The sequence below is a fragment of the Hipposideros armiger genome, unplaced genomic scaffold (assembly GCF_001890085.2).
Source record: "Hipposideros armiger isolate ML-2016 unplaced genomic scaffold, ASM189008v1 scaffold_3, whole genome shotgun sequence".
In the NCBI taxonomy this organism is placed as follows: Eukaryota; Metazoa; Chordata; class Mammalia; order Chiroptera; family Hipposideridae; genus Hipposideros; species Hipposideros armiger.
Window position 1 is genome coordinate 154241 of NW_017731353.1, and position 27941 is coordinate 182181.

General features: G+C 44.8%; 1 protein-coding gene across 1 annotated transcript in view; it reads left to right on the plus strand.

Moving 5' to 3' along the window:
- The window catches only part of GAPVD1 (GTPase activating protein and VPS9 domains 1), a 71937-nt gene extending 52648 nt beyond the window's left edge, over positions 1-19289 (plus strand). The window contains exons 16-26 of the mRNA XM_019641556.1: positions 670-757; positions 1760-1840; positions 5411-5533; positions 6638-6767; positions 8179-8288; positions 8607-8766; positions 9647-9834; positions 10320-10533; positions 12432-12504; positions 13400-13597; positions 14888-19289. Of these exons, the coding sequence (XP_019497101.1) occupies positions 670-757; positions 1760-1840; positions 5411-5533; positions 6638-6767; positions 8179-8288; positions 8607-8766; positions 9647-9834; positions 10320-10533; positions 12432-12504; positions 13400-13597; positions 14888-15028 (1506 nt within the window). The 3' untranslated portion in view covers positions 15029-19289. The remainder of the gene's footprint in view (positions 1-669; positions 758-1759; positions 1841-5410; positions 5534-6637; positions 6768-8178; positions 8289-8606; positions 8767-9646; positions 9835-10319; positions 10534-12431; positions 12505-13399; positions 13598-14887) is intronic.
- Positions 19290-27941: the final 8652 nt, after the last annotated feature.

The window sequence follows — 27941 nt, forward strand, 5'->3', positions numbered from 1 at the left end:
CTCAGCGGCTGCTCAGCTCGGGCTGGACTCGAACCGCTGTTGCTCAGAGCTCAAACTCTTGAGCAAGCTCTTAACCAACTGAGCCACTCGGCCGGCCGAGAGATAACCTTTTTTAGCCTCATATTTCTCATCTATAAAAAGCACTTAAAGACACTTTTTATCTCCTAAGGCAACTGTGAGGTTTAAATGGGATAATATGTTCTTCATGTTCAGTATTTGGCACTCAGCTCGTACTCGGTTTTATTATTAATACCACTGCTACCTCTCTGCTACCCCTCTAGACTTTATTTGCATTGCATTTACTCATCCCGTAAGCATATATTGAGTTCCTACTCTATGCTAAGCTCCATATTAAGCTTTCAATTTAGTATTGGGTTGTCAGGAAGGTCATGATGCATTTTTGCATTGAAAAACATAGAAAAATACATCATGACTTTCCCAACGACCCAATAACAGTGATGAGATAGTGCCTACCCACAAGCATATCATAGTCTGCTCCCTAAAAGGTACATGTCCATGTTCCAGAAGTTGCCTCTACAGCAATAAGAACGGTTTTGCTTTTAAGACATACCAAAGTGATTTTTGTATTTCATGGACTAACTGAAATCCTTTCCATAGTAATTTGTCCTGCTGCCCAGCTCCAAATAAAGCATCAAACTTTTTCTACAGACTGAAGAACGCAAAGATAGCGATGATGAGAAATCAGACAGGAACAGACCTTGGTGGAGAAAACGTTTTGTTTCTGCCATGCCCAAAGGTAATTTTATAAAATATTAGAATGCTATATTAGCAACAAGAAGCAAAGCCCCAAAATCTCTTTCAGAGAGCCAATATCTCGACTCCTCTCTCTCTGAGGCTTGCTGGGCTTGTATCTAGCTGTTTTGAGGGTTTTTGAGAAAATGGTTTTGCACAGGTGAATTCTAAGGCAGAACTTTAGAAATGACAGTTCTTGTTCTTTTCAGGAAGTGGTAGTGGTTTCATAAATGGAAGTCATGCAAGTCATGGTTGTTTAAATATCATGTACCACTGATGTTAAACATATAGGACTTTGGGCATATGTATTGCCAATAATTATTGCAGGAAAAAGGGATGCTATTGGTAATTAAACTGAAAATTTGAAATTCATCCTTTTCATTCCGGGAATAAACTTAAGCTTTTAATGTTTATGTTCATTGAGAATGTTTATACTTTGAATATTAGTGAGTGTTTATTTTGGAAGGCAGTTGTATAAAATTGCTTGCTCTTTTTTGTGAATAGCCTGGCATCATACCAGTAGATATTGAGGTTTGAGTTTGTAAAAGCATTTCTTCCTGAAAGGAGAGCTCGTCCACGATTAAAGCTAGGGACTACTTCTAAGGGCTCTTCCGGCGCCGTGTCGCTCTGGAGCTGAGGCGCGCTGCTTTCATGCCATACTCAAGCCCACTCAAGGAGCAGGAGAGAATGAGGCTTAGAGCTTTGAAGGTGTTGGTTTTGAATAGAGGTTAAGTATCAGTGGTTTGGAATTTTCCCAGTAGATTCCTGTTAAATCATTCCTCCTCTGGCAGATGACCCTAAAGCAGATTCTGAAAGGGTCTTTAAGAACCTTCGATGCTGTTTTGCAAACCATTATCAATTGACACTCGGGATTTCTTAGCTTTGACTCTTTTCACCTTCCTTTCACTTAGAGATGTTGGCACACCAGTTAACTCCAGAATGACTGCTGTCTTCCAAGTAGTGCAGTATGATATGTGTCACACTACTGACTTTATTTAATTTCCAGCTCCTATACCATTTAGAAAGAAAGAAAAACAAGAAAAAGACAAAGATGATCTGGGGCCTGACAGATTCTCAACACTCACAGGTTTGTAGACCATGGACTTCCTGGCTCCTTCATTCCCAGAGCACATATTTCATAACACTTTTTCTTGGGTGCCATAAGCGTTGCCTTTGTAGAAGAGTGTGTCTGTGTGTGTACAGTGGGGAGTTTGTCCTTCATAGCTCTGTGGTTTCCAGTTGGCGGCCACAGTGAATCAGTGTGCTCTTCCTGCAGACTGCCACCACCATCATCATCCTCATTATCATAACTTCCGCTTATGATGAGACCCCTGATCCTGAGCCTCTAGGCACACCCTGCAACTCGACATCTTAGTGGGATGATGACACACAGTGCTTTTAGGACAGTGTGGTGATGGTTTTAGTGCTATGCATGCCATATCTTTGGATCATTGATTGAAGCTTTCTCTAACGTTTTCTCTAACATTGATTATAGAAGTCTTAAATTTATTTCCATCTATAGTTCTTGATTTTTCAGGATCACAGTGAAATTCTGGTTTACCTAATTTTCTTTTTTTTTGTAATAAGGTGTTTGTTCAAACAATATCATAAATTTGTAAACTTGACCAGTTTTTTACAGCTTGAATCATTTTAACATTGCTGTCTGACCCAGAGAAAATACAACTAGGGGTTAGGTTCTTACCTTATTCAGCACTTGTAATTTTACAGCTTCTTTTTGGCACTTTATACCCTGAAAGGAGAAAGTTTGAGAAGTAGTGTTAATATTAGACCCAGCCTTGAGCTTGATAGCTGTATACAGTTTCCAGTGACTAGAGAGCATCTAGAGGGAAATTAATTTCGCACCTCTTTTTTTTCTATTTTGACTTTAAATTATGTTATCCTCCTAAGTTAAAATGAAGCTTTTGGGCTGGCCGAGTGGATCAGTTGGTTAAGAGCTCACTCTAGAGTGCGAGCTCTGAGCAACAGGGTTGCCGGTTTGATTCCCGGCCCGAGCTGAGCTGCCAACAGGTGGCAGGATGGCTCAGCTATAAAAAAAAAAAAAAAATCCAACACAAAATGAAGATTTTTATTTTAAAACGGGATAAGTTTAAAAAGAACATCCTTCTTAAAGAACTCAGTATATATAACACAAGTAGAATCCCATTTAAATGCATGTTATTCTAATGCCTAGTTCTCTATATTTACATGTAGTTCCTTGTCCTAGCACACACCCCTGCTTTATGTGATGGGTCACTTTCCTGGAAGAAAGGGTTTGAACAGCAGGAGCTGTGCTTCCAGGCCACTGTCCCCTGCTGAGAGCAGTCAGGTCTCTCTTATTCAGTCAGCCAATGCTCCTGAATATGGAATGCGTGCCAGGCACTGTGCTAACTGCTGTAGGTATTAAGTCAAATCACATAGGACCCCTTTTCCTCAGGAACTTACAGTCTGATTGAGAAGAGTTGGAAAGGCATCCTTTTGGCAAGATATTTATGTTTCATTATATGTTTTCAGTGTTAGGCCACCACCACCGTTAACAGAGTGAAATACTCTTAAAGAAATCTCATGTTTTTAAAATGTTGAATTGATAATTTTGAAGAAGCTATCAATTAATTTTTACCTGTCTTTGGGCAATACATGTTTCTTGTTTCTTGGTGCCTAAACCATAAGTTAGGTAGAATAAATAGAATAAGTTTCATTCATAAAGTATTTCATTTTCTTTGTGTCTGATTCAAGCCATTTAACTTCTCTACTGGTGTAGAAACGTCTACCCACCCCCTAATTAATGACCCATTGAAAATTATCATTAAATCAATTTTAAAACGCGATGAAAGGAAATTTCTTAATGGACTGCCCACAATCCCACAACCCTGTTTGTTCATGTTCTCTCCCCATCTTTCCATATTTGTACATAGTTTTTCATGATTAATTTAGAGTATGTATGTAACTGTATTCTTCTTTTATTACATGTTATTTCATAAATCCTCTCCCAGTTTCTACTAGATATAGCTGATTTTTAAATAATTTTCATTGGCTCTAAGGTAATCTGTTATATGGTTTTACTATAGTGTGAACGTTCTCACGCTCTCTTGCTTTTGGATATTAAAATTGTATCCAGTTTTTTACTATGAAAATACTGCTCACAGCTTCATATATGTAGCATTTTTTGTTTGTTTTTATTCATTTCCTGGGATAAAATTTTTATGAATGACATTACAGAAATAAAGTTTATAAGTAAAATTATGGCTTTCACTATGGTTAACCAAATTTTATTATCCCTTTTTCAGAGCACTCAACAGCACTCAAAGCCAGTAACAAAAAGTGCTCCCCCTCCAAAAAAAGATTTTGTAATTATAAAGGTTTTTATTAGTTTACATTTGGAAGATCAGAGTAAGACTCTCTGATCATGCATTCAAATGCCTTTATAACAGAAAGATTAAATTATTTTGGGAATCTTTTCTCTCTAGAGTTTACTACAATTTTTGAGAGACACAAATACTAAATATTTTTTTCATGGAAACAAAAGAAGAGCCTGTGAGCATAACTTTTTAACCTCTCTGAACCTTGCTTTCCTCTTCTGTGAAACGGGAATGACAGTAGTACCTCCCTGTAGGGCTTTGGTGATGATTGAGGTTGTTCATTTAAGGTGCTTAGCACAGTTCCTGGCACGTGATAGGTGCTCAATAAACGTTGCTGCTATTAATATTAGCTGCTATTAACACACACATATATAAAATCCAGTGATTCTCAAGTGTTTTCAGACTTTAAAAAATGGGATTCTACCAAAATGTAGATATTTATGGTTACCTGCTTGGCCTAGCTCTAGCTCAGGAGTTCGCATTCACTATATAAGTTAATTTTGTCCCATAGATCAGTAGCAGCTCTTTGCTTTGATAACTTAATTAATGCCTGTAATCTCCAGCTCCAAGAAAGCATGTGCTGATTTTGTTGACAGGATACGGTCCTGTCATTAAACAGTGGTGCACATGTGACTGGGATAAACCTTTTCTCTGTGCACCCCAGGTACAATGCCAGCACTCCCACAATGTCTGGATTTCCTAGGAGTGCCCCTGACACCACTGCATGCACAAAAGTGCTCTGCTTCAGCAGCTGCACGGTCATGGTGAGATCTAGAATATGAATATCCGAAGTTTTCAAATATGGTGTAGAGAGAGAAAGCCATGAAGGAAGAATGGAGGAAGGCATTTTTTATTATTACTTAATAGACTTTAATTCTCAAGACAAATACTTTTTTTTTTCCTCCTTCAGCATGGAGATGTCTGAATAAATGAAGTCTGCGTATAAAAATGCATTGTTAGAAGTCCCGTTAGCATGAATTGCTATTAACGGTGATTTGAGTGTAAGCACTTCAGAACCCATCATCCATTTAGTCTGCACTGAACTTTTTGACTGTGTCATGCAGAATTCTGGCGATGATGAAAGAGTGGAGCTGACCCTCCCAAGTTTGCTTTGGCAAGGCTCTCAGACCCAGAAATGGGATGAGTAGACAGCTGCATGGTGCCTCTTAATGTTGAGATATGTGCTCTTTTTTAAGTCTTACCTCCTAATCGGCCTCTGGGATTGTGGTCCTGGTGTCATGCTACCATCAGAGTTGGCGCAAACCAAGGGGAGCTGACTCTCTTCCTCTCCTTCCCTGCAGACGACCCCAGCCCTAGACTCAGTGCGCAAGCTCAGGTCGCTGAGGATATCCTGGACAAATACAGGAATGCCATTAAACGAAGCAGCCCCAGTGAAGGAGCGATGGCAAACTATGAAAGCACAGGTGATAAGCAGCATCAAGATTTGAATAGTAACTTTGTGTCACAGTGATAAAGGTGATCTGTAAAAGCCTTTTAGTAGCTACTTTTGAATAGCTGTCAGAAAAATACGGTACAATCCCCCAGATAAATGAAGAGGAGACAAAAGAATATAACAGCATACATTGTATACTGCATGTATCTGTGCTGTGTGTGCACAGAGTGTCTCTGGAAGAATCCCACGGATAAACTGGTAACGTGAGTTGGCTCAGGGGGACTCATAGGGAGCCTGAGAGGGGAGCCCGGGGGGAGGCGAACTCCCCACACTTCTTATTTTGAAAAGTTGTAAAATAACAGAAAAGTTGAAAGACTAGTACAATGCAGGTCCGTATTCCCTCTACCTACACTTATGAGTTGTTAACATTTTTCCATTTTCTCTATGTATTTTTTCCTGAAGCATTTGAAACTATCTCCTAAGAATAAAGATATTTTTCCTGCATAAGCACATTATCTTTATTACACTAAGGAACTTTTTATTCCTTTTGATTTTATATGTGTATGTCTTACCTAAATTATCTAAATTGATTAATTAAAAACAACCATGGGAACCTCAGACCAGTCCTGGCTGCATTTGTGAGTTCACCCACAGATCACTCGGGCAGCGGGAGAAAACCGGTGGAGAAGGCCGGGAAGCCCGAGGGCACGGCCCGCCTCAGCCGCGGGCCGCCAGGACACTCACAGCAAGCTGTTTGCTGATCGGCAGGATTCCGTGGCTGTAAAATGGGGGCGCCGTGTAGAGTGACTTCTGAGGCCCCTTTTATTTCTGTGGTTCAGTGATTCCGATCACCGAGTATTTATCTTTATTAAATTAGTAAAGACTTGCATTGTTTTTGTTTTCAATTAGGATTGGTGCAAGAAGTAAAACAATTTTCTTCTCAGCAAGTGGTCTCTTGATATATTGTCATTACTATCAATAACTTGTTTAAGTGTTTGAAGTTTTCTTTCTTGTTCAGAGAATTTACGGTCAAGCACAATGCTAACTTATGGTTGAGTTTCTCTGAATAACTGCTAGTGCCAGAATATTCCAGATTAACTTGCTTATCCTTTTTTGGGGGGTGGGTTTTGTTCAGAGGTTATGGGTGATGGTGAAAGTGCACACGATTCTCCCCGTGACGAAACGCTGCAAAACATCTCGGCCGACGATCTCCCGGACTCCGCAAGCCAGGTGGCCCACCCTCAGGATTCAGCTTTCTCTTACAGGTACTTCCTCTACAGGGTTTAGGACTTTGGGGTTTGGACTTGTCATGACCATTGTAGTCACCTCAAGTCAAGTGACTTGTTGAGTCACTTAATAAATGTGAAAAGCAGAGAGATGAAAACAGAATGGCTGTTGACTAAGAAGATCGCCTCACATGTGGGTGTCATGTATCAAAGGCTTGAAATTCAGGGGTATGCTCACAGACACCACATAAGTAATTAAAACAAAACAGGTGGCAGTGCCTCTGCCCATGCAGCGCTCTCAGTCCCTGCTAGAAATGTGAGGGAGGGGGAGGTAGGGAGGTTCAGCTGTAGGGCTGAGTAACCCACTGTCCCCAGTGAGCCTACTGGAGCCCCCTCAGCCTGTCCTCATTACCCAGATTCAGCAGTTACCACCACATATATGGCCAATGTTGTTTCATATTTACCCCCCCCCCATTGGTTTAAAACAAACTCTAAACAGTGTACCATTTTATTTCTAAATATTATGAAGATATTTATTTTTTTCCTACAGTAAAATTGGAAGGAGTGGCACACATAGTTTTAATTTTTCAGCCATGACTTTACCACTGTATATGTTATGAGTCTTTGCGTAGTAGGTGAATGTTACATTTGATAGGCTAGATTTGTAAATTACTCCTTTTACAGGAAGCAAACCAATAGGGGAAGACTTAGAGCTAGTCAGCTGAGGAGGACAAGTGATAATCCGCAGGAGAAGAAACACTGGCCTGTTTTCTGACATGTTTCAGTGCCCTTCTTTGTATCAGAAGCTCTGGTTCATGCCCAGTAGGACCACAAAGGGCCCGGCCACCAGCAGGCAAAAGTGTTGGCATCTCCATAGGAAGGAGCTGTGCTGCTGAAGGGTGTGCTGTCCTGGGTAGTACTAGGTGCTTCGGTAGTTGGAAGTTGAAAGGAAGCAGGTTTTGGCTCAGTGCAAAAAGGTTTCAAGTAATAGCACGATAATAGGAAAGGGCTTCTCACCCAGTAATGAGCTCGTCTTGTGTCGGGATGCGCGTTTGTCAGGAGTTGCAGTAGGAAGCACTGTTAGTGTGGGTGGTGAGGCGGTTCTGACGACTTCTGTGGTGCCTCCCAACCCTGGCACAGTACGTCTTTCTGACACCTCATAGTGCCTGTCCTGGGCTCTGCATGTGTGATCAGAAAGCATCCGTTGTTTGACGGATGCTGGTGACTTCACAGATGGGCCTTGCCCAGAACACGTTGACAGCCTTGCCCCTTGGGGAACTAGAAAGCCTCTCCTTTAAGTGAGGTCTCAGCAACTTAAAAATTACCTTTTATTTATGACCACTTGAAACATTTGGGTCCTGAGGTAGCAGATGAATATGTAGTAAATGTTCATAAAATGTCACCATATCTGGATAAAAAGACATTAATGAATTTTTGACTCATTCTTCAGGGATGCAAAAAAGAAACTGAGGCTTGCTCTTTGCTCTGCGGACTCTGTTGCTTTCCCCATGCTAACCCATTCAACAAGGAACGGTTTACCAGACCATACAGACCCAGAAGGTAAGTTGCTGCATGGTAGTTTCATTTTTTTACTATATTTATAGGTTGAACCATATGAAGTTGCCAGTATCAACTGTAAGCTTTATAGTAGTTCTATATGGTTCAACTTAATACAACTATGTTATCAGTTAAGGACACTTTGATTACTGATGGTTCATTAAAGTATTCTCTAATTGAGAGTGACAATCCTGCTTAGTCCTACTGATAACACACGGTAAGGCCAAATTGACATCCCAGAGGCTGAGGGATGACATACAGCTTCTGTAATAAGTCCATGGAAATTCTCAACAGTAAAAGAATTCTTATTTTTTTGTTTAGACAATGAAATTGTATGCTTCCTAAAAGTTCAAATAGCCGAAGCAATTAATTTACAAGATAAGAACTTAATGGCTCAGCTGCAAGAAACAATGCGTTGCGTGTGCCGCTTTGATAACAGGACGTGTAGGAAACTGCTGGCATCTATTGCTGAAGACTACAGGTAGTAAATACACCCTGCCTACATCACTTGAGGACCTGTTTCCACTTGCAAGTGTTTTCTTCTCAGTCCTTGTTCCAGGAATGAATCTCGGCTTTGGCTCTTTAGTCTGCAAGTGTAGTTATAAATGAGCAGCTCCTACTACCAGAAGTGCAGTTTGCTTCATTTTGCACAGACACAGCTTGAGCAGAGTGAGGCCAGGACAACTGGGATAGAATTTCCCCGTTTTTAGGGGTGATAGGAAAGACTACTTCCGTAAGCTCAGAGAGACGGGCAGGCCTAGGAATTGCTGCCTTTGTCTGTTGCCAGTTGCTCAGTTAAGAAAAACGTAATTGAGATGCTTAGGAAGTGAAGGGGCTTTGAGGCCTAGGGAACGGGTACTCTAATAATTGTTACATTTGGACTGTGAAAATAATCAGTGCTATGTTTAATGATCCAGTATTAGGTTGTTGTTTTAGTTTCCTATAGCAGTCAATTTCCAGTCAGGGACCCCTCCAGCATAGAAACGATGCTCCAATACATTGGGTTGTCGGAAAAGTCATGACACATTTTTGCAATGAAAAACAGAGAAAAACTACCTCGTGTCTTTTCCGACAACCCAATAAATAGACCAAGCAATGTGAAATAACTTAGTAGTGTTTCGTAAGTAGCTAAGTGTTTAGCCTGGGAGGCAGTATTCTTCACAAACAGGCAGAATGGTCCGTTTCTTGAGCTGGCAGCATAATTCGTCCTCAAGACAGGTGTCTTCAGCCTGACATGCCAATTTGTAAAATCAGAATCGATGTAGTAAATTTTTTTTTAAAAGAAAAATTAGGACTCTTAGTCTCCAAAGAAAGTATGCACTGTATGTATCTGATGTCATGCAAAGCATATTTCCTTCTAGGAAAAGGGCCCCCTATATTGCTTATCTCACTCGTTGTCGACAAGGCCTGCAGACCACGCAGGCTCACCTGGAGAGACTGTTGCAAAGGGTTCTGCGGGACAAAGAGGTGGCCAATCGATACTTCACCACTGTGTGTGTGAGGTTGCTGCTTGAGAGCAAAGAAAAGAAGATCAGGGAATTCATTCAAGGTAACCAAAGGCCTTTAGATGAAGCATTTCTCTGCAGCCACATATTATTGGGAAGATTTGGAAATTGTTTTGCTTGTTTGTTTGAGCACCTATATGTCTAAGAGCAGTTCCTTAAGTTCCCAGTTATCTTATAGATTCTTAATAATTAAACCTTGATGTCAAACAATTAATTTCATTTTTATTGGATTGAATATCTATAGTTTATTTAAAAATTAGGAAAATTGGTAGTTTTGGATCCACACAGTTTTTCTCATTTTTTAAAACAAAGCCTATCATTTTTATAACAAACCCCTTGCTCTTAAACTTTTGCATATCTCTTACCTTTCTTCTGATTTTTATGATTGGGCTGCATATTCTTCTAAAATAAATCATGCCCAGACACTTTAGCATAGTGTCTACATAGTTAGCGATTAAAATGATTTCTATGCTTTTTTTTTTAAATCATTCAGATAGCGTATTTTAAAAATGATTATTTTGCATTGGAGACTTTCAGAAACTCACAGCCGCTGATGATAAAACCGCTCAGGTAGAAGACTTCCTGCAATTCCTCTACGGTGCCATGGCCCAGGATGTCATATGGCAGAACGCGAGTGAGGAGCAGCTGCAGGACGCTCAGCTCGCCATTGAACGAAGCGTGATGAATCGGATTTTCAAGCTCGCCTTCTACCCTAATCAGGATGGGGACATACTTCGTGACCAGTGAGTGCTCCTGTGTCAGTGCCTTGTTGGACTATGTAGGGACGCTTCAGCCAGCCCCATGTGTTAGACGAGCTGTGCATGAGACTTGGTATCTAATAGTAAGGGAGACGCATGTTGTTACCATTTTTCACCCATCGGAGTTACAAGATCAAAAAGAATGATACTACCCTGTTTCAGGGATGTGGGGAATCAGGCCGGAGGGAGTAGAGACTGGATGGCCTTGTGGAAAGGCGCTGCTTTTGACTCTGCCCCAGCCGTTCTTCCCTCCCTTCTTCATACTCTCACTTGTCCTTCAGATCTTGACTCAAGTGTCACTTCCTCAGGGAAACCTTTTCTGACCTTTCTGACCAGGTTAACTCCCTTGTCAGGGCCTCAGGCCTATGTGCCTTTCCGTAGCACCTGCCACAATTGCAGTCTTACATTTGATAGAGTCATTTCTCAACCTGGCACTACTGACATTTGGGGCCAGGTGAGCCTGATGTGGGGGGCTGTTGTGTGCATTGCAGGATGACTGGCAGCATCCCTGGCCTCTGCATACTAGAATCAGTAGCACCGCACCAGTTGTGAGAACCACAAATGTCTCCAGACATTGCTGACTGTCCTTGGGGGGCAGAATCGCCCCCTGTTCTTGAGAACTCGTTTGTGTGGTTATCTGATGAATGCTGCTCTCCCCGCACCGGGAGAGGACAGTGAGGGCAGGCACATAATGCTTTTACTCACCACTGTATCACAGCATCAGGCACAGGGCTTGACTTCTAACATGCATTCATTATTTATTAGGAATGAAAAGTTACATGTTTGAATATCAAAAAACACCTGGAATTGTATGATATGTGACTCATATCTCAGTAACGCTGTTGTTAAAAAGTAATCCTAAAAAAACAATCCTGGAAAAAAACGTCTGGAATGGAAACTGATTATTTTGGGTAGTGAGACTGGATGATTGGCATTTTTCTTTTGCTTCTCTGCATTTCCTGGAGCGTTGCTTTCCAACCCTGTTTCTGCCCCACGTGAGTTGAAGTGGCCCTCGTGCTTTCCAGCCGTAGCCATGCCTTACTGTGCCGGCGACTCGAGGGTCCATGGAATAGGATCTTTGGGTGGGCCATTCGTGGCTTTTGTAAGATTTTTTTCTTGGAGATTTTAAGATAGGGCATGTATATTTGAGAGAGTTCACTTTTCTGGGAGGGGGCTAGGGTCGTTCCAACCTGCCTGTGTCACGTGTTGATAATCTCAGAGGCTTTTAGCCCACCCCAGGCCTCTGTACTTAATACGCCAGCTGGGGCTTCCAACGTGGGGACCTTCGAACTGTATCTACTCAAGGAGCAGTGTTGAAGCAGCTCGCTCTCCCCCTCTCCTCTGTGGCATTTCTGTGGGTCTTACAGAGCGGAGTGCTATGTTTCTGGAGAGAACACCAGAAGCCAGGAGAGCTGGGGTTAGCCCTTGCTCTTGACCCTGTGTGGCCTTAGGCGGAGCAGTCACCTGTTTAAGCCTAATTATTTTCATCTGTGACATGAGAGGTTGCTTGTTTTCAGCGTCCCTTCTCCGTCCAAGTATCTGTGATCGTTGGTTTCTGGCTGTTGATCCCTCTACTTCCTGTCAGCCTGTGTACTAATTAGTGTGGCTGAGGGCTTCTCCCTTCTCCATGGGAGTACTGTCCTAGCCTGGGAAAGGACTTCCCTACTCGCCCTGCATGCACTCGCTCAGCGTTTCTCAGCAGATCCTACATATATGACTGTTTTTGACAAGACAGAATACTTACAGCTGAAAGATCATCTCAACTGTAATTGTTATCTGTATCTAGAAATAAGTCTAAAACATTTGAAATGTTGTGATGAAATCAATTATGACTATCTGTGTACCCTATTTTCTGAAATATGTATTTACACGTGTGTTTTCAGGGTTCTTCATGAACATATCCAGAGACTGTCTAAAGTAGTGACTGCAAATCACAGAGCTCTCCAGATCCCAGAGGTAATGGAGGTGGCGGGGAGGGGTGGGGGAGGGGCTGTGAACTGAAAGCTGCTCCGTGTGCCCAATGCCTGTTACCAGCTTTTCAAGGAAACAGAGTGTTTAATAATAAAGTGTGTAACACCGTTTGCATTAGAAGTCATTCAGTCTAACTGTGAAGTTCTCAAACATTCCTCCAAGTGTTAAGATTGAGTCCCTGGCGTGGAAAGGGACCCCTGTGGGGGAGAGGAGGGCGAGCCTGCCTTGTGGAGCTCCTGCCCCCGAGGCCACTGGTGTGCAGGCGAGGCGTCCAGGTCACAGAAACTGCTGTTCCAGCAGAGGGAACTGATGAACATTAGTTATGGATACTAGTGTTTCTACCTGCCCTAAGCTCTTACTAGGAACATTTCAGGTGTTTGAGCTTTCTGGTTATTTGATTAAAATCCCCACTAATAGAACATTGATTAGCATAACATTTTTAGTTGTCTTTGGTTTTTTGAATCTGTTATTTCTAAAGCTACTGCAGCAAGGGCACCTACTAATTTTTAAATTATTTTCTTTTAAAAGTAGCTTGTTTGTGCTTTTGGAATCAGCTGCTGCATGTAGAGAAGTCCCACCCTAGCTATTCAAGAAAGATTATTGTTTGGAATTTTATGATTTCTAGGTTCTGTGTTATTGTATGCCCTTTTCTCTATTAATGGATATCTATTATAGGTTGTTTTAAAGTGTAAAACATATTATTTAAAAGTTAGGCTTCAGTCTGTAGTGTAAGGGGAAGGAACCACAGTTTGGTTTTACTGAAGAAAAAGGAAAAGGCAAAACCCTCCCCTTCTGCCCCTGACGGGAGGAGGTTGCTGTGGTCGCTGCCTGTAGTTGCCATGAGATTCAAGCCTGCTTGCCTGCCTGTGGTCTCACTTAGGTTTATCTTCGGGAGGCACCGTGGCCATCTGCACAGTCAGAGATCAGGACGATAAGTGCTTACAAGACCCCGCGGGACAAAGTGCAGTGTATCCTGAGAATGTGTTCTACCATCATGAACCTCCTGAGCCTGGCCAATGAGGACTCCGTCCCGGGAGCAGACGACTTCGTCCCTGTTCTGGTGTTTGTGCTGATAAAGGTGGGCGCCTCCCCACTGCGAGTCAGAGGCGTTTATTCTGAGCAGGTGGTGCAGGGTGGTACAGGATGTCAGAGACCCTGGCTCTTTTCCAAGTCTTAAGCTCTGTGTTATCCAGAAAGTAAGTGTCTAATGTCAAGTGTTGTTCTGTCCAGAAGTTAGGGTTTTCAAAAGAAACGATGTGAGGACCAGATTCCTAGGTGAACATGTTCAGCTTTTCAAGCAGTGCCTGAAGTTCTTGGTTCGGGGGATCAGTATGTAATTATTGAATGAATGAATGAATGAATGTGCTTCTACCATCTCCTTTCACATTGAATTCTCAGAGTACTTGTCACATAAACTACTAAATTTGCCAGTCATCTCTCTCCTCCTCTAGTCTCTTAATTTATAACTATACCATGTTATTTAAAAAAGTTCTGACATCTCTTGTCCTTTTTTGACTTTAAAATTAAAACTTCATGATGTAAACAGCTTATTTTGAACATTTTGGAGGGGACCATGTGATTTGGGTGCACACAGCCAAGGAACTGCATCAGTCATGAGTTCCAGTCAGCTCAGCCCATCTGTTAATGTCTAACGTATATTTGACACATATCTCACTAATTCTTAATGTTTGCAGTATTTCTGCACCCTGCACTCCGGGTCAGAAACCCACAGGGTCAGTATGTGAGCAGCCTTCTGACTCCTCCTGTCGGCCCCTGCTCTGCTGTCCTCCACATGAGATGTTCTAGTCCTTACGCAGAGCCAGGTGAAGCTCATTTTAAGGAACAGGACTTGGCTTGTCTTCCTAACCACTTAACATATGTCCTTTCTCTCCACATGAAGAAGGTGAAAAAGCAGATGTCTGTGTTGCCTCTTGCAGTAGAGGGAACAGTGTCTTTTTCAGTTTTCCCTTTCTCAGCTGATGTGGCCTGCACTTACCAACCAGCTAGAGCTCAGCTTGCATACAGCATTTATTTCCTTATCTAACATCCCGGAATCCTGGGTGCTGAGTTAAGTCCACTGGGGTTAGTTCAGCCTCCTAACTAAACCCACTGGTGGGTTTAAGTGACTTGCAAGATAGGGAGCTCTAGATAGTTCAGCTGGGATCAGAGCCCCCCTTGCCTCCCAGTATACCACTGCTGCTCAGAGTAGCTAGGGTTTACAAAATAGTTCCAAAAAGGAATTTGGTGGGGATTGTTTACAAAAGCACAGGTACCTCTTTCACAGAAAGACATTGGAAGATGTTAACCTAAATGATTTTTGCAGAGCCATACATCTGGGTAATTGACTTTTTATTTTTCACTTCTCCAGGCAAATCCACCCTGTCTGCTCTCCACTGTTCAGTACATCAGCAGCTTCTATGCCAGCCGTCTGTCCGGAGAGGAGTCCTATTGGTGGATGCAGTTCACGGCGGCAGTGGAATTCATTAAAACTATCGATGACCGGAAGTGACCAAGACCAAGGCCCACCAAGGCAGCAGACTGTTAGATGGGCAGACAGATCTCTGAGAAAATGTACCAGCTGCTTTGAAGGCTCAAGATTGTTTTTGTATAATATTGTACAGCATTCAGACATTTTCAAACAAATCTTTACTAAACAGATTAATGAGCTAACAAGCAGGTTCTCTTTTCCTTTCTGAGTTGCATATTTTGTTGTTTTCTTGTCCCCAAGTAGAGAATAGTACTACAAAAAGGGACCACAGTTTTCAGGTATTTTGAAATATTAAGAAACAAAGCAAAATATAGAATATTCCTAGATCCCCATTTATGGATACCCATTTTTTCCTTTTATTTTTAAAAAAGAACAGTACACCTCTTTTAAGATGCTAATTCCTATAGGCATCCAGTGGAAGGAAAATATGAGTTGCACTGAGGGTTATAATGGTGGTGACATTAGTGGCATTATCTATAAATACACTCAACCTAAATTGAAAAGCTAAGAAGGAAATGTAAATATAATATATATTTATATTTGATGTAATATGGACATCTTCAGATTCTAATAAACAAGGAATATTGCTGATAGTAGATTGTGATGTTACCCTCTTGTGAAATGGTTTCCTTGACAAAATTTAAGCTGAGCTTAAAAGCAAAGAACAAAAACACACATATTTATTAAAGTGTAATACAGCCTATTGAACTTTCTAGGTGTGGAGTTTGGTGCGCAGGGCTGCCTTGGCTGAGCATGGAAGTCACTGAGTAGGTCGCTTAGACACTTCTCACCATGGACATCCTTGAGCCTGCTGTAGGAGAGAGACTTTAATCGCCATACGTTACATATAAAGGAACAGTGCATACCTAATACTTGACTGTGGTACTTCTCACCTGAAATACTAAGTATAGTGTAGAAACCCCAAACAGAGCTCCTTATAAGCCTTTAAATGTAATATATTTTTGATGATTATTCACATTGAATGCACAGACCAGGAATTCAGTGAATGTCATTTTTTTAAAAACTAATTTGTATTGTGTGCTCTAGTGATAACGAGTTTTATTAGTGATAAACTATTTTAACCAACCATACTATTCTTATGGGGAAAAAAATCTATTTTGGCAGGTTTCTGTGCCTTTATTTCCCTCTTCTGAAAAATATTATGTGTTTCAATATTTTGGTTTGATTGTATATTGATAACTAATCAGGAATGGGTTTTGGTGTCTGAGAAATCGGCCAATAGTCTCACCAAACCTTCAAGCACAAGTCTTGTACATGGTCATCCCTGACTGGTTTCACTTTGTATGTTTCCTAATCGTGTTTAGCTTCTTTTATAACAGACTCAGTTTCATACCTTGAGTCCCTTGTTGCTGACAGCATTTCCAGACATTTTTAAGGGAACTGTGACAAACCTTGAGAGATGAAGGCAGAGGTTGTCGCCCTGTCTCCAACATCTCTGTGTCTCGTGCCTAAAGAAGCTGGGTTTTCTTTATGCCCCCACCTCTTCTCGTTCATTTCTTTTAAAAATACCAGAATAAGGGGCATAGGAGTGTGGGATGTGGTTTCTGCCTTTTAGGGAGAGATCAAAATTAAACTAGTACTACAAAATGTCCTTTTGAATGTAAAGTCAAGTAGTCGGTGTGTGGTCATGTGCTTCATGGGCTGTAAGTGTCAGACTTGCCTGGGTTTTAGAAGTCCGATCTCATCGTAAATACTTGACAAGACAAACAAAACTGTCTAACGTGATTTCTGAGACCTGGAGTGAGTTCATTTAGTCCAGCATTTGATTCTATAAATATTAAGTCAATAGAAGACTTGGAATAGTTGAAATTCATTGTTACGGGATTTAACTAGGAAGTTGGTGATTTTTTTCCCCTCCACGATGGTCCCTAAGTCTATTCCATGGGAATGACTGTGACGACGTGGACACTGTACAGGACTCTTTCCTTTGAGTTTGGGCTGTAGGGCTGCACCACAGGGCTTGAGCCAGGGGTGAGGGTGGAGTCCCAGAGACCTGGCCTCAGTGACACCTCTGAGACGGAGGCGGGTGCTTGGGTCTTGACCCAGGAGCTGGCAGAGCCGAGCTCAGCTCCCTCTGTCAGGAGCGAGGACTGCTTCAGTGCTAACGCCGCTGGCTTGATTTCATGGCAGGGCTCGTCAGAGTGCTGATTACTGAAGTCAGCGTTTGGTAACGAGGGGTGGGTGGAAGACAGGGAGAACTTTGCTTTTGTTCTTGCAGGAAAGAGGAATAGTTGCTCTCTGAATGTTTCTTCCAGTATTTATTTTACATGAAGGATTAGTTGCAAAAGGACACAACCGCCCATAGGAAACATTCGGTAGCCACTGATTATTACCTGGGACTTACAAAGTTAACGAATGTTAAATGGGGAGACAGTGGCTCAGTGCACTGAAGTCTTGTGGAATTAACCTTATAGTTTGTATTTTGTGTTGATATTCTGCTTCTGGAGAAAGCTAAGTAATACACAGATTGAAGATTGCCTTTCTTTATAGAATAGCTTTTTTTTGTTTTTTGTTTTTAAACTGGTAAACGGTTTGTTTTCTTTCTCCACTTTAGGTCAAATGTCAGTCACAGCTATTGCATTGTCCTACTTTTTCTTTGTAAAAGCCCTACTTAGGAAAGCCTTTTTGATACAGATATTAAATCACAGCAATAAGAGAATTGGGTTTGGTAAGGGATTGAAAGTAGATGTGATGCATGGTTTTTCTCTTCCTGATGTGTCCCAAAGCCCTTGATCAACGTGGATTTTCACTCTCGATGTTCCTGAGGTGCACAAGCAATAGAACAAAACGCAGCCCAAACGGTATTGAGCCATAAGACTCTAGCTGAGTGAGCGTGCCTACCCGGGAATTCCATCTGGGGCCAAGTAAAGGCCCACTAGGTGTTTTAAATGAGTGAGGTTTTAAAAATTCCTTTCTCTGATGTGGTTGGGTGTGAAAGGGGAAAGGAGGACCACACACTCAGAATTACTAGTGGATCGCATAGAGGTGATAGGAACGTGATGGAATTAGCTTCTTCCGTTTGTGTGTCCCAGCCTTTTCTTCTCCTGCCCCTCCATCCCTACTTAATTTCTTTAAGGAAAAGTCAATATTTGCCCTCTTTTTAGTTCTTTTAAGTCTAGTGAATTTATTCTGTATGCAATTGCCATAATTTGGGGGGTGGGAATCAAACAGTCTTGAAGCTCAAAGAATTTTTAGTAAGTAGATGAACAGTGCTGAGATAATTGCAATATTTTGAATGCCAAAATGCTTGAGAACTTTGCCAGATTAAATATCTTAGAATGTAGGTTACCCAAGAAGTAGGATGACCAGGAATAGCTTTATTACTCTTGAGATCACTTGGACAAAGGAAGATAGAGCTTGCTTCAGCGTCAAGGTTGGTGTGATTGAGCTGTGGAGTCACTGTGGAGCTGCTGGGTCCCACAGGTCTGCGCTCAGCAAAGGTCACGTTCACGAGAGAGGAAGTCCTCTCCCTTTGGTTAATGGAATGGGAGGCAGTGTGGGCAGGGGCCTCATGCCTTAAGAATTCACCTCTGCTGAGTTGATGTCTTGTCTACTGCACTCTTGTGCTTCACCTGTATTAAAAAGCTTTGTACTGCCTCTCTTGAAACTGATAAAACCTATAAGCCTCAGTTAATGAGCTTGCACAGTCTTGTATGTGTCCAGGAAAACCATCCTGTCTCCTAATGTGATGATTATATCGTTCTGTAAAACTGATTAAAAGGGGAGAGCAGTTGAATTCACTGGGCTTTGTTTCCATCATCTATTTTGTACTCAGAAGCATTCCTGAAAGTTTCTTTGACTTCTCGAATATTACTAATGTTCTCCATGAATTCACACTTACCTTATTCATCTGAGGATACTTGTTAAGTGTGGTACAGGAAGGAATTAGGATGATCCAGCCGTCACCAACGAGATGGTGAACATTTTAACAGTTTCTCGCTGACCCCTGGATTCGGTAGCTGTCCATCAAGCCTTAGTTCTGACAGCAAAGCTTCCAATCACCGTATTCACGGAAGCCTTTCTTCATCTTTTCAGCTGAGGGGAGTTGCTATTAGACAAAGAGCTCTTGTCGCAGAGGCAAGCTCATTTGTCAGGCTCCGCTCGCTGGTGGAAATGTGCTTTCTGATATTGATAGCACTTCATTTAGAAGGAGACAATTAGAAATTTGATTAGAGCTCAGTTTTCATTCAGTCCATTCAGTATTAAAAATAATGCTGTGACTTGCCTAGAACTGAAAATAAAATTCAACTTTTCTTGCCAACTTGGAATTACCTATGTGTCTTGGACTCCTGTTATATTTGTACCCACCCAACCCTCCCTCCAAGTAAGTGGCTCTGTAGCTTTCCCAAAGGATGCTGAGCTCGTGACTGTTTAGGCCTCGCTGCAGTGCGGCCTGTAAAATGTGTCATGATCCTGGGAAAGTGAAATAGGTCAGCAGCTCCTCTTCTGTAAATGTCTTCTCTACCTAGAGGTTTAAATACTCATTGAAGAGCTTTCTCTTCAGTCATTCCATCCCGGAAGAACCCTTTTCCATCTTAGGGTACCAAATTGCAGTGCATAGACTAAAAAATTGGCCAGAGCGACTGGAAACCTCTGGTTGTGGGGATCTAGAAAATGTCTTCCACATTTTGTGCTAAGATGGAAATAGCTCTCAGTTCCAAGCCACTGAACCTGTTCTAGACAATGAACATGAAAACCATGGTAATCTTATTCCTGTTAACTAGGAATCCAACACATTACTGGCCAAAACCATTAACTTTGATGCTCCCGTGAAAAGAGTACCTACCTTTTCCGCTTTCCTTAACCTTCCTAATTTGTACTTGGACCCAACTTTTGTCACCGAAGCTGTTGATTTAAATACATAGCTGCTGATGTTTGGATCATTAGCTCCTGGTGAATTCAGTCAAGGGATCTGATCTGACTCACTGTGACCAAATGTAATCTCTGGGTGGGGCCCCAAATTGGTCCATTTTTAAGTGCCATAGGGCGTTGTATAAACCATTGTTTTTCAGACTTTCCCATTGAGAATCAACAAGAGAATCACTCTTGTTGGTAAATCAGAATCCGTAAGGGATGGAACCAGGAATCTTCAAGTCATCTGGGTGACTTAGTCTCGGGGAGTTGGAGAAGCACCGCGAGAGCCAGCATTTCCCTGTAGCCCCCCTGCACTGTCCACCTGGGGATGTTCATCAACTGCAGGCTCGTGGTCCCGCCCCATTCTCACTGAATCAATTTCTGAGGAAGAGCTCTGCATTCCACCCAAGCTCCCCATGTGACTGATGCGCACTAAAATTTGCAGTCTAGGGCCGGCTGAGTGGCTCAGTTGGTTAAGAGCTTGCTCAAGAGTTTGAGCTCTGAGCAACAGCGGTTTGATGCTCGGCCCGAGCTGAGCTGCCGCTGAGCTGCCAATAGGTGGCAGGATGGCTCAGCTAAAAAAAAAAAAAATTTGCAGTCTACTGCGAAAGGTGTTCAATTCTTTCCATATCCCACATGGGTAATGGGTGTGACCGAGGAGGACCCTTCTAACGGATAAGAACTCATGCCCGACAGCCAGTCCAATTTATCCTTTAAAGAGCTCTTTTTATGGGCTTAAATCTGAGTGCTTACTCATAATCTGTCAGGTTACGTAAAAGCTGTCTCCCAAATCTCAAATTGCTAAACATCTCCAGAGGATAGCAGTGTTCAAATTTCTGTGAGAAGTTTTTTTATTTGTCTAGTCTTCCTCTTTGTTCTAGCTTTCAAAATGGCTGTTTCCTTTCTGTTGTGTTTCCATTCGTAACCTGTGTCACATGTGAAATGATAGCGTTGGTCCCAGCAGCCCTTGGCTTCTGACTTCACTTATTTATTTTTTTTAAGATTTTTATTGGGGAATTGGGGGATGGGAACAGCACTGGGGAATTGGGGGAAGGGGAACAGACAATTTGCTGTCCTTTGGTTCTTCAGTCTAGTTGTGGAGGACGTTGCTTCACTGGCCCAAGTTGGCACCATCATTGCGCTCTTCCTGGGCGAGGCAGATCAGTTGCCGGCTTCTGGACAGCCGCTCACGGTGACTACTGGCGGTAGCCCATGGCAACCCACTGCAGCAGGGGCTGCAGCCTACGCCGTCCCCGGCAACTCCCAGCAGCCCAGCTCCAGGTTGAGCTGTTGTTCAGCATCTTAGCTGTAGAGGGCAGTGTCATTGGCCCTCATATGTGGGATCGGACTGGGGCCCTCTGGCATCCCAAGCCAGCTCTTAACCAACGCGCCACTCGGCCGGCCCTTTACTGTTTTTTGTTTTTTGGTTTTTTTTATTGGGGAACAGTGTGTTTTTCCAGGACCCATCAGCTTCAAGTGAAGTAGTTGTTTCAATCTAGTTGTGGAAGGTGCACCTCAGTGGCCCATGTGGGGATCGAACCGGCAACCTTGGTGTTATGAACCCTGCGTTCTAACCACCTGAGCTCACCAGCCGTCCCTCTGACTTGACTTTTGGTCCCTAAGAGCAGCTGGCCTGCCCCTGCTGAGAGAACCTCTGCCTCCCGCTCCTATTTCTGGCAGCCAGTCGATAAATGGATTCCAGCTCCGGTTTGTTTACCTCCCTTGTGCCCACCTCACTTCCTGATCACCAGCAACCCTGTTTTCCTTCTCTTGTGGCTGTGATAGGTATTAGTGACAGGTGAGGCTTGTCTGCTGCAGCTTTGAAGTAGCGAGGGGGCGAGAGAGGCAGCAGGAGGTGAGTGCAAAGAAAGTGACATGATAGGGGAAGTGGTTAGGGCCTCTACGAGCAGCGTCATGGGTGATGCCCACCAGTACCTCCCGCACCGCAGAGCTGGGCCAAGCTGATGAGCCTGAAGAGGTTTTTTTTTCCTTTGGCTCACTCTTGCCACTTACAGAAAAGCCATGTTGTGTGGTCGTGGTGTCAGGTAAGGAAGCCTGAAGATGTTCTCTCTACTCTTAGCTCTGCCACTAACAAGACCTAAGGCAGTGGACACCTTTGAAGGACTTTTGTTGAGTTGGGCTATAGTACCTCAGTGACCCCTTTCAGTCTCTTGTTCTGTCCTATGTGTACATCTTTCTCCCGTGCTAGCGTTTGAGGGATGTAGCAAAAGTGAGTGACACCGTAGAGGTTGCCAGAAGTACTGTGGGTGTTTGGAACCCCGGACAGAAGAGGCTGCCCACTGAGCTGCCTCAAGGGGGGACTTGAGACTCTGGACAGTGGACACAAATGTAGGCACCACGTTGCTTTCTAACCTGATTTCATGAACTTGAACCAGGACTGATAAAGTATGGCTGACAACACAGGCCGGGAAATCCTGGAGAGGCACTGCCCTCCGACATCAGCCAGCAGAGTGGTCATGGAAAGCGGGGCAGCCCTGGCTATGCTTGGAGACGGCCCAGGAACACGTGCACAGCCTGCGAGCATAGAAACCACTCACCCCTTTTTTAACTAAAAGGCTCCATTGTGAACTTAAGTTCTATAGAGCTGTGGTTACGAATAATAACTACAGTGAGACAATTTCTGAACATTTCCTCTATACCCTTCTGGATTTGGATGCTTGCAATCCTTAAGTGCCCCTACCCCAACCCCATCCCGCCCCTGGTACTCTCCTTCCCTGTCCCCAGTCCCTGAATCACCCTGGATCAAACCTTGGACAGAAGCTCCTGAAGAAACACGTCTTGAATGTGCCTCTACTACCGGCCATTTTCTCCACCTCCCTTATCACCACCGTTTCCTGGCTGGTTCCCATGCCTCCCTCTTGCCCTTTCTTCTGGATGCTCGCAGAATTAATCAAGGCTGATCAGATTTCTCGTCTGCCTAAACCTTCTTCTGCTAGTATTTTGGTTCCAACCCATATGATAGGCGGTCTGACAATTAAGTTCGCAAACTTGTTGCAGCCATGTTGCTAATCTTTTTTTTTTTTAATATCAGAGGGATTATTCATTATGAATTTGTACCAACTGGACAGTTAACCAAGTTGACTATTTGGACATGCTGAAAAGACTGCGTGAAAAAGCTAGACAACCTGAACTTTTCACCAACAATTCATGGCTCTTGCATCACGACAATGCACCAGCTCACACGGCACTGTCTGTGAAGGAGTTTTTAGCCAGTAAGCAAATAGCTGTATTGGAACACCCTCCCTACTCACCTGATCTGGCCCCCAATGGCTTCTTTCTTTACCCCAAAATAAAGGAAATACTGAAAGGAAGACATTTTGATGACATCAGGGTATACGACGACAGCTGTGATGGCCATTCCAGAAAAAGTCCCAAAATTGCTGTGAAGGGTGGACTAGGCACTGGCGCTGGTGCATAGCTTCCCAAGGGGAGTACTTAGAAGGTGACCGTAGTGACATTCAGCAATGAGGTACGCAGCACTTTTTCTAGGATGAGTTTGCGTATGTTTCTGTCCCTCCTCCTTCTCCAGCCCCCTTCCAGCCCCTCAAAACCCTACGCTTTACCCCAGAGTAAATCATGCCCTGCCACCTCTAAGCCTTTGCCCTGCTGACCCCTGTGGTTTTGGTGTCTTCCCCCTAACCACTCCTCCAGCCTCAAATGGCCTTTCCTGAGGAAGACTCCCCAGACGCTCATCTTCCCTCCGTCTCCAATGAGGCCTCATCCCGGTGATCTCCCTGCTGCCTGTGTTTCCTTGGGGACTGTCCAACCCCAAATGGCAGGCGTTCCTGAATGTTTGCAGGGATGGACTAGGGGCAGTGTGGGGATTTCACTATATTTCCCTCCCAAATTCCACCCCTGCCAGGACAGGGGCTCCCCCTCCCCTACCTTCACTTGGTCGGGGCCTGGCAGCTCTTCACGTCCTCTGGGAAGACACCGCGGTCCAGGCCCTTGATCTGCGTGGGGTAGACTGGGAGGTGGTGGCTCCTAGCAGCTCCAGCTCTGCCGCTCTCTGTGGGCCTGGGTGGAGGGGGGAGTGAAGGGGGGGTGATGGGCCCGGACTCTGACTGCACGCGCCCCTCTGGTCGGCAGGAGGCCCCTGGCTGCCCTGGGGTGGGTGGGAGACCAGGGCCACGGGCCAGGCCCTTACTCCCCCTCTTCGCCAGTCCAGATCCAGGCGCCAAGTGACCGCCACTCAAAGAACTGGTAAGGGCCCTGCTGGGCAACCTGGGGCTGCCCCAGAGGCAGAGGCTATGCCAATGTCGCCTCTAAGGCTTCTACTCCCCACCCCCATCAGGCACAGGGCAGAGAGGAGGCTCTCAGGTACCCATGACCACCTGGCCCGGCACAAGCTGAATCATACCAACGTGTGGTTGTCTGTCCGAGCCGCCTCCCCACACCCCTCCTCCACAGGCACAGGTTAATCCTGCTCTATGACTTCCGCATCGTTACCCCTATTTATTTATTATTAGGTGGGGTCTCCACCCGGTGTCCTCTGGGGACAACAGTGCCATGTTCTGCAGGAAATTCTGGGATTCGAACCCACCGTTGCATGCCTGCCTTTGGGGCTCTTCTGAGGCAGCCCAAAGGTGGGGCGGTGTGAGAAGGCTGTGGCTTGAATTGGCTGTTGCCTGGGGTTGAGGTCTGGGCTGGCCAGTTTCCCTGCAGGTACCCGCTTTGCTGTTCCTTGGGTGACATCTTGTGGCCAAGACAGGTACAAACCATTGACTGAAAAGGCTGCCAGTGAAGGCGACTCTGGAGGAGGGATGAGGGTGCTCAGCACAGGGGGAGGCTCCCGGGCAAAGAAGCACCAACCAGCCCCTCTTCACTGACCTCTTGACTAGGACAGCTCTAGATAGACCCCAAAACTCATCCATGGCCCCCACACTAGACACACTAACATCCCAGCTTCCTCGTGGCCCGCCTTGTGTTGCGGCAGATAATAACCATTATTCTCTTTATAGAAAGCTTTTTCTATAGCAACCCAATGACAAGGTGATTATCTCCATTTACAGATGGGCAGCAGCCCTGAGTCACACAGCCAGTGAGTAGCCAGGCCAGGACTTGAGCCCAGCTCTGACTGGTTCCAACACCAGGAGACCTCGCCGGGCACAGTGCTGAGAACTGTGGGAGCCCCCCTGCCCCATTCTCCAGGGAGGTGCGACCGAGGGGGAAAGTGTTGTTCGTCACAGCGATGCCTTGGGACCATTTCCATGTGCCAGGCAGAGCTGAGTGCTTTATACATATTACCTCACAGGATCCTCACGTGTGAGCTGGTTAGCAGGATGAGCCCCATTTTACAGATGAGGAATCTGAGGCTCAGAGAGGTGAAGTGGCTTACCCAAATCCACACAGAAAACACCTGGCAGAGCCAGGGTCTGATCCAGGTCTAGAGGATGCCTGCCTTCCTCTCTCAGCTGTGATGGGATGCTGCCCGCCCCGTTGCAAAATATCAGCCCCACCGGGCTGTAGAGGGTCCTGGGGGTGGACGTGGAAGGAGCTTTGCAAGCCGTAGAGATGGTGCCCGTGACGGTTCAGTGTTCTCCTAATCCTAATGCGCACTTGCCCTTGCGCATGTAAACCCCTCAAGGGCAGGGCTGGCCACACCTGGCCTCGCCAGTGCCCAGCACAGAGCCTGGCACCTAATGGGCATCAGCAGGTCAGACTGCATTTGAGTCTCTGGAGCAGGGAAAACCCCCGTCCCCACGTCCCCTGACATGGCCCAGGTCCACATCCTAGTGTCAAGGCCACGGCAAGGACAGCCTCCACCTCCTGATTTGCCTCATTCAGAAGAAAGGGTGACCTTCTCTTCCTCCTTTGTGTAATAGGCTGACACCTGGGCTTCCATGGGGGGCCCTGAGGGAGAGGGTCTGGCTGCTGGAGAGCCCTCACAAAGACCCCCTGAGAAAGCAGCAGGGCAGGCGGAATATAAATGCGGTTGTGAACGCAGAGGAACAGATGAGAGAGAGCCTCCAGGTGACTGGGTGGAGAGGCCCCACCGGGGCAGCCGCCTCCTCTCTGCGCACAGATTGAGCCCATGATGAAGATGAATGGAAACCCCTTTGCTGGAAAACATGGAGGCAATCAAGACAGCTACCTGTACTGAGGGGCCCTCCCACCAGCTCCGAACAGGGAAATGTTAGGATTCGGAATCCAGCAGCAACCACATGGTTAGCACGGAAACCAGGCAAAACTCGTGATAAGCAGCCCCAATTACAGGATAAATGATACAGGACGCCCGTTAGCTTGGCAGGAATTAGTGGACTCAAACAGCGGCTGCAGGCAGGTATCGAGCAGCCCCTGCAAACAGACGACAGCTTGCACAAAAGAAAAGGCAGCCCTGTTTGGTGGGGACCCCTGGCCCCAGCCGGGGGCTCCTCAGTGAGGTGGCAGTAATGACCAGAAGGCTTCCCTGTGCGCAGCTGTGGGATTTTCAAAGGCTCGTTGAGAGGGGAAATGGGTAATTGTTTGGTGGGCTATCGAGCCTTTGCTGATGAAAACAAACTGAACTTGCAGTTTCCAGATCCCACACCGGAAGGCGGGACTGATGAGGACACTGTGTCTTCATCTTTCCAGGCCGAAAAATCCCAATTTTTCTCAATATGTCCACTGCAGAGCACTATGTGATGATCATTCGGTCGCAGGCACCATGGACCAGGAGGAAAGGTTTGCTGAGCGAATTAATATTGTCGACAGGATTGCAGGGGGCATGTTTAACTCACTTCAGGTGCTCTAGAAGCATTTGCACAATGGATAAGCTAATTACAAATCATGCCTATTTATTCATTAAACAGGGCCTGGGGGAAATTCAAAGAGGCAACACTGTCTTAACTTCATTCAATTTGCAGTCTGTGATTAAACGGAACACAGCTGCAAGGCTCCAGAAACCGTATCGAATATCCTCCTTTTTCCTGGTGCCGACTGACCTCTTCTTCGGGGGCCACTTCTGCCCTCAAGCCAGGTCTTGCCATCCTCCTTCAGCCCTTCAGACACTGACCAGTCACTTGTGACTTTGGGGCAGTCACTTCACCAGCGCACCTCTGTTTCCTCATCTGTAAAGTGGCTTCACGTCTCTCTGGCTGTTGGTTTTTCTGAGAGGAATGGGGGGAGGAGGTGGATGTTTGGTGGCTGTGCTAGAGCCCGGCCAGTAGCTGTGTGGTGAAGACGTGTGTCCGCGCCTCCTCCTCTGCTCTTGTACACACATGGACTGTCATTAAGACAGAGGCTCAGGGGCCCCCAGACAGCCCTTGACAAGGCAAAGCTTTGTCTGCTGCCACCCTCGGGGCAGAGCACATAGCCTGGCACATGGTGGCCGCTTGCTCAGCGCTGAACGTAACAGGCTTGACGTCTCCTAGCCATGACTCTGGGAGTCCAGGTCCCCTCTCAGAGAGGGTGACCAACTGTCTCAGTTTGCCCAGGACTGAGGAGTTAACTGGGATGCTGGACTTTCAGGACTAAAACCGGGACAGTTCCAGGCAAACTGGGACAGTGAGTCACTCTGCTCTCAGAGACGCCCCCCCCCCCAAAACTCTCCTTTTCCAAGCTCCCTGAAAGAAACTAAAAATAGAACTAACTCTACCTATAATCCTTGCAAACGTCTGGGAGGCTCGAGGATTATTTATTATCATCAATAAATCATAAGAACCAAACAGCTAACATTTGCTTAGTATTTTCCACATCACAAAGTGCTTTTAATTTACAGGATGAGTGTGTTGGGGCTTTCTTTCCACTTAGCACCCACTGAGTGAGGCCTCCGAGCTGATGAGGGACACAGGAGCTCAGTAGCCTTGGCAGAAGCACTGGGCTGGTGTCCCTTGTCCCCAGGGAGGGCACGAAGCTGGGTGCTCCTTGGATTCTACGACCCTCAGCTCTGCGCACCGTTTCTGTCCCTCTCCTGCCTCTGTTAGAGGCTTCCATTATCTAGAAAGGGTCCCCAGCTAGTAAATATTAATATATTAGCTTGAACCATATGAAATTACCTCCTTTGTGGATTCCAAACAGCTGAATATCAGCAATTCTATATAGTTTGATCTAATGTAGT